Source organism: Haemaphysalis longicornis, unplaced genomic scaffold, assembly GCF_048455015.1.
Source record: "Haemaphysalis longicornis isolate Haplotype H1 unplaced genomic scaffold, Haemaphysalis longicornis Haplotype H1 scaffold_6, whole genome shotgun sequence".
Taxonomy (NCBI): domain Eukaryota; kingdom Metazoa; phylum Arthropoda; class Arachnida; order Ixodida; family Ixodidae; genus Haemaphysalis; species Haemaphysalis longicornis.
The window spans coordinates 140,733,424-140,752,263 of record NW_027526407.1 but is presented as its reverse complement, the minus strand read 5'-3'; the positions used below and the strand labels follow the sequence as shown (position 1 = coordinate 140,752,263).

Below are 18,840 nucleotides of genomic sequence, written 5' to 3'. Positions count from 1 at the left end.
AGATTTCTGGCGTCGACCCCAGCATTGTTCCCGGAATCTTGCGGGCTAACATAAACGCGCGCAACAACCTGGACATTCCTGAGGAGGGCTTCCATCATCGGACCTACTTCAGGGATTGTGCTGGCAACAATGTGCACATAATTGAGGTCTCTCCATCGGTATACAAAGTACTCAAAGACCAGGACCGACTCTTGATAGGTTGGACATCCTGCACCATTAAGGAGAATTTCTACGTTGCGGCCTGCCAGAAATGCTGCTCTTACGGCCATGTTGCAACCCGATGCCCAAGTGAACGTGTAAGCTGTCCGTATTGCGCAGAGGCGCACACGGCAGATGCTTGCAACCTAGAAAATAAGAACAACGTGGTGTGCCGGGAGTGTCGTGCTTCTGGGAAAGAGCGTTTCAACCACACCTTTAATGCGCCGTGCTGCCAGGTCTTGACAGCTCGCATTGCAAGACTTCGCGCCAAAACCATTTACGAGGACACTCTGCACGCTTCCCAAATTACCGGCTCAACTTAATTTCACCTCACAACTGGCATCACTACGTTTTCTTCAAGCAAACCTTGACCACACTCGCGCTGCAACTGAACATTTCGTCTCATATATGGAAGCCACAAACATTGACTTCGCAGTGGTTTCCGACCCGTATGTTAGAGGTGGGACTGTGCCAGGCATTCCGCCTCGGTGGTTTAAATTTCACCATGCCCAAACGCCGCGTTGCATGGTTGTTTCCCGAAATGTATCTTTGGACCTGTTTCCCATTCACGTGTCGCCTTTCGTGATCGCCCTCACTTTAAACGCGCCTAACCTGTCAATACTCTTTATAGGAGTGTACGCTGCGCCATCTGTGTCTCTAGACCATATCCTTTCTTCCGTTGGTTCCCTTTTGGACAGCAACAACGCTGACAATGTGGTCATTGCTGGTGATTTTAATGCTAGAAACCCCCTTTGGGGGGGGTGATGTATTGAATGCGAGAGGACAGCAGTTGTCGCAGTTTGTTCATTCCCGTCAACTTAAAATTTTGAATGACCCGAACTCCCTTCCGACTTTTGCCACCGAATACTCCCAAACGTGGATTGACGTCACTTTGGCGAGTGGAACGGCTTGGTCTTCCAGAGTTTTCTGGGAAGTTCGGGATACTCCGACGCTTTCCGACCACCATTACGTTGTCTTTGGCATGGAAGATGCCCCCGTTGCACAAAGGAAGCGACTGACAAAGGCTTCTGAGTCACGTTTGGTCGAGGATCTTGTCCAGGATCCTTGGTTTGAAACAGTGCCTTTACAGCATCGAATCTCCACAGAAGTTGGAAGACACCGTTAACACGTTTTATGAAAAAATGGCCCGACTGCGGAAGAGATTCGAAAGTGTTCCTAAACCACACAAGGGCAATGCATGGTGGTCGGATGATCTGGCGAGGGAACGGTCGTTCGTGAGATCTTTGCGGCGCAAGTATCAAGCGTGTCGTCATCCGCTACTTCGTGCAGACCTCAGATTCTGCTATTACAGATCGCTAGGTCAGTACAGGCGTCACATTGAGAAAGCCAAGAATGAAGTTGTTAGAAGAAAATTCACAAACACATCCCAGAAGAACTTATTCGGCGTCCCTTTCAAAATTGCGTTTCATAAGTTCACTTCACCTTCCGTGTTGCCCCTTCTCCGCGCTCCCGACGATTCAACTACCTCCTCCACCTTGGAATCTGCAGCCCTGCTATTTAGAACTCTTCTGCCGGCTGACGACCACCGACATGACACCCTCGCTCATCGAGCTTTGAGGACACTGATTGTACAAGTTCCGTACGTTCAGGCATCTCAAGACTATGCATTCACCTGGCATGAACTTCGATCAGCTGCTCGAAATATAAATCTCAAATCAGCTCCTGGACCCGACGGCATAACCGGTAATATGTTGACCCTCCTTGTCGGACGAACTTCTTCATTTCTGCTTACCTTATTCAATGCGTGCCTCACTCTTGGTCATTTTCCGTCAGTGTGGAAGGAAGCGAGGGTGACGTTTCTGCTAAAACCAAACCGGCCTCCAGATGATCCTTCATCATACAGGACCATCTGTATTTCGTCTTTGCTTGGCAAGCTTTTGGAGCGCATGCTCAATGGACGCCTTTACTTCTTTCTACACGAGTCGGGTCTGCTACACGTGAACCAGTACGGCTTTAAGCAAGGACAAAGTACCACCTCGGCGCTCCACTCTCTGTGCTCGCGCCTTCAGGCTTGGCGTGACGAAGGATCATTGGTCCTCCTTATATCTTTGGATTTCAAGGGGGCATTTGATTCTATCTGGTACCCGTATTTGCTGCACGTTTTTGCGAACACACGGGTGCCCTTCGAACATTTATAGCCTGCTCCAGTCATTTTTGCACCACAGGGTGGTTCATTACAATGGCTATGCTGGGTGCGTGCAGGCGCAAACCGTGAGAGGCAGCCCGCAAGGCTCGCCGCTCAGTCCCCTACTCTGGAATATTGTGATCCACGACCTACTCTGCCTTCCTGTATCGCCGAATGTGCATCTGCAAGCTTACGCTGACGACACGGTCGTTGTAGTCAAAGGTAAGACGTGGCGGGCCATTGAGCATCTTGCCAATGAGACCCTTGAGCAAGTGTCAAAATGCACACGCACGGCAAAGCTGCAACTCAATCCCACCAAATGTACTTGCCTCCTGATTTCTAGGGGAGAGCGGGGAGCGCAGCGGAAGCCGACAATCAAGCTGGGCGGAACAACATTGCAGCAGGTCACAGAATTAAAGCTACTGGGAGTTGTCTTTGACAGGCACTTGACATTCGTTGCCCACGCGAATCACCTCCGCGGCCGAGTTGAAAAGATGTGTACTGCACTCATCGCATTTGCGAGGTTGCACTCGTTTTTAGACCGAAACCACCTCCGGCTCCTCTACCACCGCATTATTCTGCCAGCCATCACTTATGCAGCACCGGCATGGTGGGGTGACCGGCAGCATTATTCGCTTAAGGCAAAGATTCACTCCTTGATGCGCTCTCCGCTTTTTGTAGTGACTGGCGCTTACACGACCACCCGTACCGCAGCGCTAGAGGTGTTGGCCAATTCACTTCCCTTGTCCATCTTTTTAGACATTGAAACGCGTCTTTTCAATTTGTTTCACCTTAAACGGCCTGTTGATTTACCCAATACACGTGTTTCTCCAACGGAGGTGGACCACCCTCTAGACTGGACGTGCTGTCATCCTGCTCTTCGTTTGGGAATCCCGCATAACAGAATTGACTCTCAAACGGCTTCACGACTCTTTACAAGTCCAGGGTTACACGCATATACGGACGGTTCCTTCACCATGACATCTGCTGGTGCCGCATTCGTCGTGTTCAGTGCTCCGGACCGTATAGTAACGACCCAACGCTTCCGGATTAGCCCTCCCACAAGCTCCTATGATGCGGAAGCGATTGCTCTACATCGTCTATTCCTCTACCTTCAAAATAACACGCCCTCGAGCACTGTTTTTGTCTATACTGACTGTTTATCCCTACTCCTTGCTCTCAAAAACCCCGTCAACACATCCGACACTATTCACCAAATTCAGAACAGCTATCGATTGTTGGTTTCCTCTGTTGCCGTTTTCCTGTTTCACGTTCCTGGACACTCGGGGGTGTGGGGAAACGAGCTTGCCGACTTTGTTGCCAAAGCTGCGGCGACCATTGGTGAAGAGGTGGGGGCGCGTGCCTCAAAGCCTATCGTCAGGGAGAGATTTTTGAGGGCCGGTCGGTTAGATTGGCAGGAGCGATGGAACACCGACAACGCTGACACTGAGTTGTTTCGCTGGGTTCCCAGCGTGCTCGCTATACCGCGCTGCTTTCCTCCGCCCAGACGACTCGCCCACATAGTTACCGGACATGGCCGTTTCCCGCACTACTTCCACAGGATCGACTTGCTCCCTGAAAACAGATGTTTTTGTGGACAGCTTGCCTCTTCAGTGAGCCACTACCTCCGGGACTGCACAAGGACAGCCTCGATTATAACCAGACTTAAACATGTCGTCCGCTTGCCTCTGGAACCTCCACATCTGCGACAAGCCCTGGACATTTCTCGGGCCGTGCAAATCCTCATCGAGCTTGTCGATTTTGTGAGCAAGAACATGCCGGACGTTCCGCGCTCATGAAATGCTCTCCGAAGCGATGTGTGTTGTTTGGGGGTGTAGTGCGAGCCTCTGTGATTGTCAGTTCTAGTTTGTGGCCTCTCCTAATGGATTTTAAGGTGCTGTGAGTGCTTGCTACCTGTGCTGAATTAGACAGCTTGTGCTCATCCTCACATCATCGCATTGGTGCTGTTCTTCGTGGTGAGCTTCTCTGCAGCCAGACTCTGTGGTGGAGACAGACTGCCTGAATTCGGAAATGCGGATACTGCCTCTAGCATTTGTATGTGTTAGAGTTTACGACCTCTTCAAACTGCAGTGTGGTGCTCCCATGCTCTCTCCGTGTTGTGATTTTCATGTATTTTGGGGTTTTTCTTATTCGACTATTTGTTTTTTGAAATTTGCATTTTGGGCGCTTGCCCCTATTCATTTATATCTGATTGGCTGCAAACCTGCCATAGCTTTGCTGGTGCGGGTGTTGTTCCCCAACTTTTTTCTTGTTTTATTTTGGAAAGGGGAACACGGAAATAAATTGGAAATTGGTCGAAATTAATCCGGAGCCCTCCAATACGGCGCGCCTCATCGCCTGCGGTGCGTCGGCGCGTTAAACCCTACAATCAGAATCACAAATCTTTGGTGTGCACGAAAACATTTTCAGAATTGCAAACGGGTATACAAAAAGTTCAAGTAAAAGCATACATCCCGTAATATATCAAAACATACAAAGATGGCATGGTATAAGTAAGCGAACCAAGAATACAAGGTTTGCCCAAAAGTGAATCACATGGAAAAAAATACATCTTCGAGAATGTATGTACATACAGAAACTGAAAGATTACGATAATTGTATGCCAGGTTTATAAGTAGGGTTTTATACTTCTTTCATCTTATAATACTAGGGTCTATGAGGTGGCCCAGTTTATTTAGAAGGGTGGGAACTTGGTAGTGTGCGTGTTGCTGGCCAAAGTTCTAATGAGTGGTCTCTTTACTTGCGGTTTACGGACAGTAGAATGAGGACTTCGAGCATAACTGTCGCTAACGTGTAATTTGTTGTTACTGATGAAATATAATAACTTAACATAGTAAATTTGGGTTCCTCGCAATACATCTTGTTTTTAAAGGCGGGCTGGTTTAAGGAAGTCGAGGTGGGCCTGTATATACTTCGAACAGTCTTAAAATCCTCTTCTGGAGCATATATAGTATGTTGTAGTTTCTGCATGTCGTGGTTTCCCATACTAGCGTGCAGTAACCTAACGTAGAACGAAAGAGCGTATGGTCGCAGGATGGGTGCCACTTTTGAGTTTGAAGTAATCGCCAATAGCTTGCTGCTGTTGGGTGATTTCGGGGATTCTGCTTCTGAGGTAACCATTATGTTTACGCGTATTCCTTCCGCTGACAAGGTCGCATTTGCTGTCCATAGGTCTTGTACGTGAACTCAATGGAAGAGTTTGCGGTTGCAAGAGGGGTAGCATTTCTGTTTTTTGCATTAGGGCTGTGAGTTTCCTGATGTGTACCTGGAGATCTGAATCAGCTCGCGAAAGCGAAGTAGGGCCTTTGAAAAAGGAAGGCCAATCATTTAGTCTTGCTTTTTTATTGGGTAGCATAGAGGGAGTTGAGGTCGAGTGTTGACAAGGATGAATGGGCCACTACCGAGTCTTCCCCCTAGGTGTGCTCATTGGAAGTTCTGTCCTTGGTGCGCGAATGAGATGGCCGGCATGTGTCTCTTGTAATGCTTGTTGCCTGTCGTATCCTTTAGGCACATGGGCTCTGCCTAAACTGTACCCGAGGTGTCCCCTCAGAAAAAAATGTTAACATATGCGCGTTTTTATCCACTTCAACCAGTAAGACAGCCTGGGTGCTTTTATATTCCGCTTGTTTTAAGATACTCTATCCATTGGGAGGCTTTTATACCTACATATTCCAGGCAAACATCGGGCTGGTGTAGAGGGTATCCGCAGGGCACAGAGAAGGTAGAGTTCGGTCCTCCTTCGGCACGATTTGCGAACAAGTTCACAAAGCACCTGAGCGTAGGTTGCCAGGGTTGCCACTGGTGCTTGCGCGTTGGTCCAGTTGGTTAACACCGTCTTCCTCGAATGTGGAATTCTATTTACGTATGCGCACTACACATAATCTAGGCACGCCGTGGCGTAAAATGCTTTTCGTGAACAAGCTTTTATGTCGCGAATAATCTTACCCGCTGGAGTGGCAGACGCGCTGCGCTGCTGAGCACAAGGGCACATGTTTGATGCCGTTCGTGGCGGCTGCGTTTAGATCGAGGCATAAAGGGAAAATGTCCACGTATCGATATTTCGGTGCATGTTTAGGGTACAGCAGGTGGTCATAATTGGGAATGACACACTGCCCCGTGACTCATAGCCCAGGTGTATCTCCCGCGCGTAAAACCCTCTCGCATTTTACCTTCGCGTGCTGTGAGCAACCGTTGGAAACCTAAAATTTATGCGTCCTTTTCGTAAGGGGCAAATAGGCGCCGCGAAATTCGATTGCGAAAGCTGGTGTACAAAATGTGATGCTCTATAGGCATTCCCCGCCGTCGTAAAACACGACTTAAGTCTGCAGAACTCGTCAACATGACATTCCCACTTTCAAATCAGGGAATAATTGTTACATTAGACTATTTTATATTATTGGGCTAACGACTTACACTGAAACTTTCAGAACTCGTCACTACCGCTATTTCTGCAGTATCGCTGCGTAAAAGGCGTAGGTGATTTATATACCGATTGCATATATAAAAATTACACGTCCGGTGTTATCTTGCCGCGGAAAGCGAGGTACTGTTAACCTTTATATCCACACTTGAATGCTTGATCCGATCTGGAGCTGCTGCGAGCCTTCTTTTGCCCTCCGAGGAAGGCTGAGTTGTGGATCCCACACACTAAATCAATCATGCTCTTTCAATCAATCAAGCAAGAAGCATCCAAGCGCCAGGAATTTGTTTACATAGTTCCGGCGAACACATTTACGTTGGAATTTCTGCTCCTTGGCGAATTCAAAGGGACCTCAGGCAAAGTTGCTGAAGGAGTAGGGTTAAGGGCGTGGCCATATTATAAAAACACAGAGGTAGGTAGCGGGGATTACCTACGTACATGCCGGAGGCCATACACAAAAGAAAAAAGGAAATCCTGGCCACCTAGAGTTTTTTGCGCGCCAAGCAATCTGCCGGCGATTTGCAGAAAGAGGACCATTCTAACAGAGAATCGCACGACTGCTTCATTGAGCACAAAACAAAGGTGGGCGCTTGCACAACGTCGGACGACTTTAAGATTCTGTTCTTATTTGGCAAAAATTATGTTGGCCAGAAGGGAAGGCGTCCGAGTACAAGGCCCTGGGAACATAATAAGAACGTCCACAGAACCGTTAAAGGGCACTCAGGCAACCACTGTCGTGATTGAAAGTGCAATCCGGTTTGAGGTCTTCAAGCTTATCGAAACTCTAGAGACAGCGATCAGTAATGTTAGCCGTACCATATTTTGTCGCTTTTATAACATTCCCACCTGCCCTTAGATTACCAACGACATTCTTGCTATCTTGAAGGAAAATAATTCCGGTACTGCAAATGAAAACAGCTTAAGCATAATATTTATTACTTATAGCAGTTTAAAAGGTTACCGAAGGACTCTGTGGTAATTATTCACGTATGAAAAAAGAACCACTACTCCATTTTGATTGAATACGCGAAAAGGCATTAAACAAAATCTGGAAAATTATACAAGGAGATGTAGTAAATTCTCGTGCGCAACGTATTCTCCCTTTAACAATAGACGAACAAACTGCTGAATGATTCAATTCATACTTCACTAGTAGTGAGCCGTTCTGGTGTCTAGACATCCTGGCTCTAACTACATGTGTTTAGCCAGCTCTATATTCTATACCTTCTTTACTCATGACATTGAGTTAGGCGAGCTGTTGTCTCACGTGAATAAATTGTGTAATAAGAAACCCCAAGTGCTGGATGGAATCACAGCCAGCCTGATCAAGGATAACATAGACGTACTAGGCCCCATCTTGTGTCCCATTTTTAATCATTTCCTAGCCACCTCCCCCTACCCTGATCCTCTAAAAATCGCTGAAGTACTATCCGTATTCAAAGAGTGTGGTCGCTCTGAACCCTTCGTGTTTCCGCCGCATATCAGTTCTCAGTATAATCGACAACATCTTTGAAAAGCTACTTCCTTACCAAATCAACAAATTTCTGGAAAAATATCAATACTATGTCCGCAACCACATGGTTTCCGTACGGGTTACTCTCCTCCCTCTGGAGTTCAAGCATTGACACAAAATGTCAAATCAGATTTAAATCGCAATTAACTACTTTTCATCGTATACCTTGACCTCCACAAGACATGCGACACTATCGACCACAACATCCTTCCAAAAAATTGAACTATGCCTTTAGAAATGACAGCTTTCAGTTCTTCTCCACTTACGTAACTCATCGTAGCAGGTTGTTACTCTAGGCAGCATCACGACTTCGCAAAAACCGATAGGCACCGGGGTCCCGCAGGGATCTGTCCTGGGCCCTTTGTTCTTTATAATATATGTAAATGAATTACCAGTGGCATCCATTCCGAATTCTGCACGGATGATCCAGCAACAATTGTTACCGGGCGAAATATGCGAGAAATCGAAAAAAACCAATTCCGATCTCTCAAATATATAAAATTCGTTCAAGGCGAATAAACTTACCGTCAGCATGAAGAAAACAAAGTACATGGTAATTCATTCATGAAAGAAGCCCATATATGTAGAGAGCATTTTATGTATTTATTTAAAGATACTGCCAACCTTGTGAGAGAACATAGTTGGTGGGCCTAAAAAAAGTACATTGAAGTATAAAAAATCTGTCACAGATGTGATAGTCAGTACTAAATGCATAGTAATACAGCGCACAATAATAATGTATAATAACAGAAAGGTTCCTGTGATCATGGTGTGCATATTACTGGCATTAATACACTCTGACATCACTAAAAGCAAACTCACACAGTCTCATTTCTGAAAAGGTTTACATTTGATTGATCTTTTCAGCAAAACATACAGGTATAAAAGCAATCGAACTGTAAAAGGCTCAGAGTAACACCTACAAACAGACGAAGACGGCAGTTTATATTACGGGTAGCGCCAGATGGGTAGAGCTAAAAAAAGTTAAATTTGCACCATTTGCTTTTCCACAAGTTTTAAAAATGTTGTCATTGAAGTGGCACTCGTGATGAATGGGTTTAGTGTGTTCCATTCTCTTATCGCTAGAGGGAAAAGGAGTTCTGAGACAGTTAGTGCGGCAAACGAATTTAGTGAGTGTAAAAGAGTGCTTATTACACGTTCGTCGTGTCTGTACGACTAAGATGAGGTTTGTGATACTAATGTTCATCGGATTATGATGCAATTGCTACAGGGATTTTAAACGCACTAATTTCGCCCTATTTTGCATGGTCAACAACTCAGCTTTTTCTAATAACTCGGGATGTGACTCTGTTATTTTGTATTTGTAGAATATAAACCTAACGTCTTTTCGTTCTATTGCTTCGACTTTGTTAATATGCACTCTTTCGGAAGAGAACCAGAAGATGTTTGCGTACTCTAAGATTGTTCTGACGAATGTGTTGTACGCAAGCAGCTTTGTCTCAGCTGGCGCGACATGCAGGCGGCGACTGAGAACAAGAGCCGTCTCAGAGCGGATGACGTATTGTTGTTATGGGATCGCCAGCTAAGATCATGCGTTATGGTGATCCTTAAGTATTTATACTCTGTCACCCTGGTAAGGGGCGCGTCGTTTATCCTATAGGAAAATTCAGAAATACATTTTTTTCTCGTTGCGATCAAAAAAGCGAATTTGAGTACGTTTATTTTCATCTGCCAATGATAACACCACCTGGAAATGGATTTTAAAGTTTTATTTAGAATTATGTGATCATCAGGTGAATTAAGGTCTCGGTAAATAATGCAGTCATCAGCGAAGAGCCTGATTTTGGCTCTGGATTGGGCAGGTAGGTCGTTTATGTAAATCAGGAAGAGAATCGGAGCCAGGACACGACCGTGTGGAACACCATACGTGGCCGGGACAAATTCGGACGCTTCTTTTTGGACTAGAACAAACCGCTGCCAATCGGTTAAGTAGTCAATGAGCCAGTAAACAATGACCCCATCGCATAACGTGGATTCAAGTTTCTTAATTAGTTTTTTTGTGGTAAACGATGAAACGCTTTGGATAGGTCCAAAAAAATTAAATCTATTTGCTTCTGACCATCAATGCTTAGTGATAAATCATGGTTCAGCTCTAACAGTTGAGTGGTCGTCGAGAGACCCTTCCGAAAACCATGTTGGCAAGGGGACAGGAAGTGCTCACGTTCAAGATGTGTTATTATGTGTTTAAGGATCACATGTTCAAGAATCTTACACACCGTAAAAGGTAAAGAAATAGGCCTGGAATTAGACGCATCTGTTTTGTTTTCCGATTGATGTAACGTAATTATTTTGGCCAGCTTCCATTCTTTCGACAGCCTACCCACATTTAATGACTTATTAAAAAGAACGCATAAATATTTTGACACCCATTCAGAGCATCTTTTAAGAAAAATATTTGGTACGTTATCAGGTCTGGTGGATTTCTTTGTATCTATGGTTAATAAAGGACTAAATACTCCGGCTTCGGTTACCGTAAGAGGTCCTATAAAAATCTTTATTCAAATAAAGATAAGTAATTATGCCCTCGAAATCACCAACTCATTCAAATACCTAGGTGCAGTTATTGACCGCCATTTCCACTGTCAAGCCAACATAAACTCAGTGAATCAAAGCTCTCATCCGGCTACCATGCATTGTTGCAAGCGAAAAATCATTTCGACCTTGCCAAATTGAGAATTTTGTGCTTTTCACTCGTCCACTGTCATTTATCCTACTGCATATATTGATGGGGTGGGACTTACACTACATACCTTGAACATTTACAAAAGTAACAGAAGCGCTCATTAAGAATAATAACGCACTCAAGCCATGATCATCCCCGCGCACCCCTGTTTAGCCAACTAGAAATCATAAGTAAAGCAGTAGACTGGGCTAGTTGGTTATTCGTAGTTATCAACTGTAGCGCAGCAGAAATACACGGGACGGAAAGAATACACAGCATTCGTCCGTATGTGTTCTTTACATCCAGCGTGTTTCTTATGCGCTACATTTGATCACTGGAAATCAAACCAATGGACAGATTACGCCAACCGAAAACAGCCATTACCACTAATCATATCATGAGGTATAACCGCCCTGCTCATTCGTCCATTGTGTGCTCATCATCCCACCCTACAATACGTATGTTGAGAACGACGACTACAGTTCATCGGTACCAAAATCTGCAATAGTTTGCCACAGGATATATAATTGGCTGATAACTTTCCCCTTAAAATCAAGAAACATTTCCTTTCCCTCCCTAATGAGTCTCCGTGACCAGCAGTCACTCAACAAATAGTAATAAAATCATTAAACTATTGACTACAAAAACCACTTCGTCCAGCGACCGTTTACTGCGTAGTTGTTATTATTCATTGCCTTTCTTTTGTTCGTGTATAAAAATGGCATGTTTCTGTTATCGTACCCAAGTTTGAGTGTGTGAATATATATATTCGTACAATTCCCTAATCTTCTTTTCTGTATTCGCAATGTTCTAGCATCTTGTATTCTGTACCCTGTTACAATGCCTCGTATCTCAACATTGGACCCGATACTAGCGTTTTGCTGGGTCCAAGCAGTTTTTTCAACTATCATGTTCGAATTGGAATAAAATTTGCACCATCTTCCCGCGAGGGGAACCATTGGTAGATGCGACACATCATGGGGTTTTCGTTCAGTAGTTACTCTTGCAACGTTATGCTGTGTGACGCTACACAAGCAAAACCAGAAGTGAATGCTACGTTAGGAACGAGACAGTGCAATCCACCCCATTCATCACCATCATCATATCCTTCTTCTTCTTCTTCTTCTTCTTCTTCTTCTTCTTCTTCTTCTTCTTCTTCTTCTTCGTCTTCTTCTTCTTCTTCTTCTTCTTCTTCTTCTTCTTCTTCTTCTTCTTCTTCTTCTTCTTCTTCTTCTTCTTCTTCTTCTTCTTCTTCTTCTTCTTCTTCAAAGCATTCGGATTTTCGCTAGCTCAATTCGTGATTTAAAATTTATCACACGTAAGTTGATGATATATGCGGCATCGGTGAAAGACAAAGCACTCTAAGGAATACTCTGTCCTTGTGGTCGTGGCGCCCAAATTTGTGGCACCTCTATTTTTATTATTGACGTCACTTCGTGTTGATTTGAATGTGTCAGTCAAAAACGGGAAAATAAATAGTTTTAGTAATCACTACCCGAAGGCAGACTTTTCCCGATAATCTGCAGTGTTACAGGAACACTTTTGTGCAGCTGCTTTTTTCATTGAAAAAAGACGAACCTGCATTCTCCCGCCATTTGGAGCGGCGTGTTGCTTTACATGAAAAAGGCAAACGATGCGATATAGAAAAAAACATTTTTGCTTCTTTATTGATTTCAACATTGCATATTATTAAAAAAACTTTTGTGTTCTTGTTTGTGCCATACAACGGGCCTTGTTTTATTTTCAGGGGAACAATCCGAGATGTCCGGGATGTCCGAGGTGTACATAGTGCCAGAATACGCAGGTAAGCGTTGCGAAGAAATTTTATTGACGCGAATACCAGCCAATAAAATGCCTAAATGGCATACATGAGAGAAATATTAATTATTCGAAGTGCTGTACTTCTTTTACCTTGAAACACCCTAAACAGTGCAAGTATATGACCCGTGCTTAGAAAACGCGTGGAGTAAGAAAATTAAAGAAATATGTCTAGGTACTGCACTCTCTATGAAAAAAATAGTTTGGTGCCGTTATGATTCGCGTATAAAGTACTTATACCAAACAGCCAGTTAACATGTTCGGTGGGCTGCGTGTGCACGTGTGCATACGTGCACCCTTTAGTGCGTGCATGTGTGGGTTTCTGTGTATCTGTTTTCGTGTTGGTGGGTGTGAGATGCTTCTCACCCGTGCATTTAACAGGCAAGAAATGCACAAATTTGCATCTTGTGAAAGATGCAACAGTGGCACATAATATAAATATTCCCGCAGGTTATATTGAAATAGTTATCACTGGAGTGTGCGCACAAGTTCAACAGCGAGCTTGAACTGTTGAGCAATAAAGCTACTGAGGAAACGAGCCGGCACCTAAACCCTACTAATAGTCTCAAAGCTGTCTGATCATCCACGTAACCCCGGAGCGCCTATTGGGAGATTGTGGAAGTGAATATTGTCGCCGCAGTCAAGTCGGAGTTTGTTGATCGGCCCTATGTTCTAATGGCGGCCATTGTCTTTAGGCCATTGTCTTCTTCTTCTTCTTCTTCTTCTTCTTCTTTTTCTTCTCTTTCTTTTCTTTTTATTTTCCGTTTTCTTTTTCTTTTTCAGTTTCTTCTTCTTCTTCTTCAGGTACATATTTATGTTTAGGCAATTTTAGACACTTTAGTTGTTGCCGAGTCTGTAGAGTAGTGTTACTTTTCGTTAAATTCCTGTATCTTTCTGGCCGATTTTTCAGTAAAAGGGCAGAAAATGATGACTGATCAGCTTTCCGACTTTGTCACATCAGGGTTAGCCGCCGCAACGTTTTATTACATCGAGATCGCAAACACACGGTCTTCAAAGGGCTGGCAATAGGGAATGAAAACTTCGTTAAATCCACGAATTCGTTATACAGAGGTTCTTTACACTCAGGTTTAAAGAACAGAACATGTGTATAGTGTTTCAGAGCGAGCGAGCGGCGCAGCCTGCCCCTAAAAGGGACCAGCTGCGAGCACAAGTCAGCGAGTTGACTGCATCCTTCGTAGGCGTGTGCATGCGCCCTCATAAGTACGACGTGTTTGCGAAATAAACGTTCACTTGGAAGTTCGTACTGTGTGTCCACTTTAGTCATTTGTTGCTCCGGGTAGTATTCAAGTATAACATAATTCAGGCAGTAGCAAGTGCCAACGTCGGTAGCACGCGCCAACGTAGAACCAAAAACAAATGGTAGTTGTTTTAAAGCGAAAACGTTCTTAGCGGTACCGACGGCGTCCTGTCATAAAACACTAATGCATATCCCCTTACACTGGTTGGTCGAGCGAAAATGGCTGCTAAGATCTCTGGACACACGGCCCGTGCGTGTAACCAGCATTTGGGTATGTCAAAATCAGGAATAGGAATGTTTTTCTATTAGAGACAAACAAGCTTCGATTTCGACGGAGGAGTGTAGTGGTGTAGCTTTATCATATTCCACGTATCGGTGTACATTTATATCGTTCGTAAATGCCTTTAATTAGTGAGCCAAAAACTCGTGGTGTGGGTGAGTATCTGTTTGCTATTTAGGTCTTTGAAGCTTTGACGATCAATCGGGCACCCTTCGAATGGATTGGACGACGCTTACGCACTTCTCTCAACTTTACATATGAAGGCCGCGTAAAACGTTTTTCCTCTGCATCAAGGGATCCGCGCAGCCCTCCCCCAGAGGATATTCGGAGAAATGCTGAATCCTTTCAACTTAGACTTTTACCGTATTTCAAAGCTTGCGGGCTTCTCTGCTAAAACGACGTGTGCACTTGGTACACGCAGTGACGCAGGCGCACAGGTTGCGACTCTGGGCGCTTTTGGTGCAATTCGTTCGCTCCCCAGACATCTTGCAAGCTAAAACTCTAACAACAATTCGGTGATGTGAAGGTTTTAAAGAGAACAATTATATAGCTAGGCGAATGGTAAATTCATCGGTCGCGTGTACACACGACTCCTATACTAAAACTCTAGAAGCATTGATGGTAGGTCAGTTAGAGATGAGTAGTACATAACGGTACAGTGATTGGATGGCTCTTTTTGTGCTGCGAAGTGCATAATCACTCAGCTATCGCATGAATAACAACTCACGCAACAACGACGGGCCATGCTGGCAGAGAAACCGCTACCTAGCTATAGCAAACACCGGCCGTCGCTTATCTCGAAATGGCCCGGTCACCCGTCAAATGGAAAACATCGGCAGCATATGAAATCTTGGCTGCTTAGCATTCTATACGGAGCGCCTTGACGCATTTTTATTTATTTCAACTAAAAAAAAATTTACCGCATTTCCCCGAGGGTAAAAATGTGAAAGTGCGAATGCACGAGTTGAATTTGCGCGGTTCGGTAATGTTCGCGAAAGAGAGATCACACACACACACACACAACTACAAAGAAAGAAAGATGCATTTATTCACAGACACCTATTTGTGTTATCGTTGTACTTGATTGCTAGAGCGGATCTCAGCTTTGAAATTTCGCGTCAGTACTCCTTTAGGCAGGTGCATTAGCCCTTCTCACGCCCGATTCTTGGCCAATCCCCCACGTGGGTATGTGCCATGTCAGCGGCCAGGCAGCGCGCGCCCATCTCCCCCCGTTGCCAAGGAAGACGAGGAGATTTCTGGCCAATCTCCCACGTGGGTATGTGCCATGTGAGCTCGCACGAGCGCCGGCATCGCCGGTGGACGCAGGTTCAGGGTCGCTTAAGAACTGCATTCGCACTTAAAAGAAGAGCTTCAAAGACACGTTCCCACTGTGTCTTCCAATAAATACCTGTAAGAAGATAGGAAAATAAAGCAAAATCGCTATTGCTGTTGAAATTTATAAAAAAAGAAACTATTTCTTGCCGCACTCCCCCTACGCATTCGGATTTCGCTAGCTTCTTTCGTGATTTAAAATTTATAACACGTAAGTTGATGATATATGCGGTATCTGTTAAATACAAAGCACTCTTAAGAATACTCTGTTCTTGCGGTCGTGGCACCCAAATTTTTGGCACCTCTATTTTTACTATTGACGTCACTTAAGGTTCACGTCAATGTGCTGTTAAAAAGAGGAAAATAATAAGGTTTTAGTATTCACTACTCGAAGGCACATTTTTCTGATAATCTGCCATGCGTTACAGGAACACTTTTGTGCAGTTGCTTTTTTTGTTGAAAAAACACGAACGTGCATTCTCCTGCCATCAGGAGCGGCTTGTTGCTTTCCTGAAAAGGGCAAACGATGCGATTTAGAAAAAAATTATTGCTGGTCTCCTGATTTCAATATTGCATAGGGTATCTTATTAAAAAAACTAAACTTGTGTTCTTGTTTGTGCCATACAATGGGTATTGTTTTATTTTCAGGGGAACAATCTGAGATGTCCGAGATGTCCGAGATGTACATGGTGCAAGATAGCGCAGGTAAGCGTTGCGAATAAATTTTAATGACACGAATATCAGCCAATAAAATGCCTAAATGGCATACATGGGGAAATATTAATTATTCGAAGTGCTGTACTTCTTTTACCTTCAAACATCCTAAACAGTTCAAGTATATGGCCCATGCTTACAAAACGGGTGGCCTATGAAAATAAAAGAAATATGTCTAGGTCCTGCCCTCTCTATGAAAGAAATAGTTTGGTGCCGTTATGATTCGCCTATAAAGTACTTATACCTAAGCAGCCAGTGAACATGCTCGGTGAGTTACGTGTGCACGTGTGCATACGTGCGCCCTTTAGTCCGTGCGTGTGTGGGTTTCTTTGTATGTGTTTGCGTGTTGGTAGATGTGAAATGCTTCTCACACAACATTCAATAGGCAAGAAAGGCATAAATTTGCCTCTTGGGAAAGATGGAACAGTGGCACAGAATGTAAATATTCCAGTAGGGTATATTGAAACAGTCATCACTGCAGTGTGCGCAAAATTTCAACAGCAAACTTGAACTGTTGAGCACTAAAGCTACTGATGAAACGAGCCAACTCTTAAACCCTACTAATAGGCTCAAATCTCTCTGAGCATCCACGTAAGCCCTGAGCGCCCATGGGGAGATTGTGGGAGTGAATGTTGTCATCGCAGTCAAGTCGGAGTTTTTTGATCGGCCCTGTGTTCTCAAGGCGGCCATTGTCACCCTTGGCCAATTCCCCGGTGTGGGTTCGTTACCCGTTCGAAGATTGTTGATAACACAATCGTTTAGGGTTTGTTAATAGAACCAGCATGAAGACATGTACGGTGTAGAAGCTTTAACGGAACAAACCACTTTACCATTCAAGTCAAGCAAGTAGACCTGAGTTTACCTCAAAGGTGATTTATCGGCTTTAGTCAATATCCCTTGGTACGCATTTAACCAGTGCGAAAGCGTTGTGAAGGCTGTACTAAGAAAATATAGATATGCTTATTAAACCGTCTCGTGTTGCCCAAAATGTAGGTGGTGACTAACGCACTTAACTGTCAACGCCCACCCCGCGGTTCATATCCGCTTTTTTTCAGGGCTGTTTTTTATTTAGGTGTGTAAAATTTTGGGTACATTCGTTGATCACACTGCTGCAGTTTCCACTTCATGGGTCAAAGCATGCTTTCATACTATAAATAAAGAGCAGAAAACCATATATGTAAGAACATTACTTCGAGTTGGGGTTCAACACTCTAAAAAGTGATCCACCATCCCCTGCCAAGCAAAAAAAACATGTGTAAAAATAAATCAATCTGCCGCGCGTTTTTGTTGATAAAATATTCTTTCTTTTAAAAAACGGTCCCTAAATTTTGACAAATCGCTTATTCATCTCACAAATGGAGCAAAATATAAATTCGAAGCACTCTATGAGAACATACGTCAAGTGTTCTCGTTTAAATGATTTACGCAGGCACAGGCACGGGCACAGGCGCATCGGATGAAGGTCAGTGTTGTCCAGTTTATTTTCAACCACAGACCTATATTTTGGATGCGCAAACGCTAACCAAGTTTTTTCTGGTTTGGTGACAGGAGTGTAAGTAAAGTCTGATTTCTGAACTCCACTCTCACGATAACATACGCATTCGGTAGTAGTATATATTCTGGATGTTCTGAGCTCTGGTTCTACACATTCTCTGATCACATGCATTCAAACTAGTTGGACCAAAATTGGCGGGTCCTACCGGGGAAAACCGAAATAAAGCGAAGCAGTGGCTATAGCATTCAAGCTCACGATTTTCCTGGCAAAGACGTGCATGCTCAACAGCTACGCCATTCCGGTATTCATCAGTGATGAGAGGACAGTCTGACTGGTAAGACGCACACTGTACAAATCTTTAATAATGACCACTAAGCAGTACTTTTTTTCTTTTTGCGAAGCTAGAAATAAATCTGTTGTCGTCTCGTTCTCATTCTCACATCGTCATAGTTTCGTTGTCTTGTTCTCATTCTCACATGAATGCCATCGCCTAGTGCGTGGAGTACGAAGAGCTTGAGGAGAAATTTTTTATTTCGCGTTGCACAGATGTAAATGATCTCGAAAGCGATGTCCACGACCCCACCCCTCACTCGCGCCATGCATGAGAATTGGCTATAACCTTTTAACCGTACGACGAGAAGCTCGGACTCCGTTACTGGCTGGGACAACTTAACTGATCTTACTTTTTAAGTTTTATAGCCGCAGGGTCAGAAGAGACGCGCACTTGTAAGGGTTAGAAAAGTCGAGGTTAACACATGTAAAAGAGCCCGTTGAACTAGTAATGAACTGTAACAAGGTGGCGAATTGGGTGAGTTGGATCGCATTTATGGTGGTCAGCGGGAACGAAAACAATACACAGAGAAGAGAATAGACGACACTGGCGCTGTCTAGCAACTGAAATTTTATTGGAAGAACACGTGTTATTTAAGCAATAAAACAGAGATAAAAAATTGATGAAATCA

The 18,840-nt window shown here is 44.2% G+C and overlaps 1 protein-coding gene across 1 annotated transcript in view; it reads left to right on the top strand.

Moving 5' to 3' along the window:
• LOC144143271 (uncharacterized) overlaps positions 1-18,840 on the top strand; it is a 199,043-nt gene that overhangs the window by 139,879 nt on the left and 40,324 nt on the right. The window contains exons 3-4 of the mRNA XM_077675047.1: positions 12,729-12,785; positions 16,318-16,374. Of these exons, the coding sequence (XP_077531173.1) occupies positions 12,729-12,785; positions 16,318-16,374 (114 nt within the window). The remainder of the gene's footprint in view (positions 1-12,728; positions 12,786-16,317; positions 16,375-18,840) is intronic.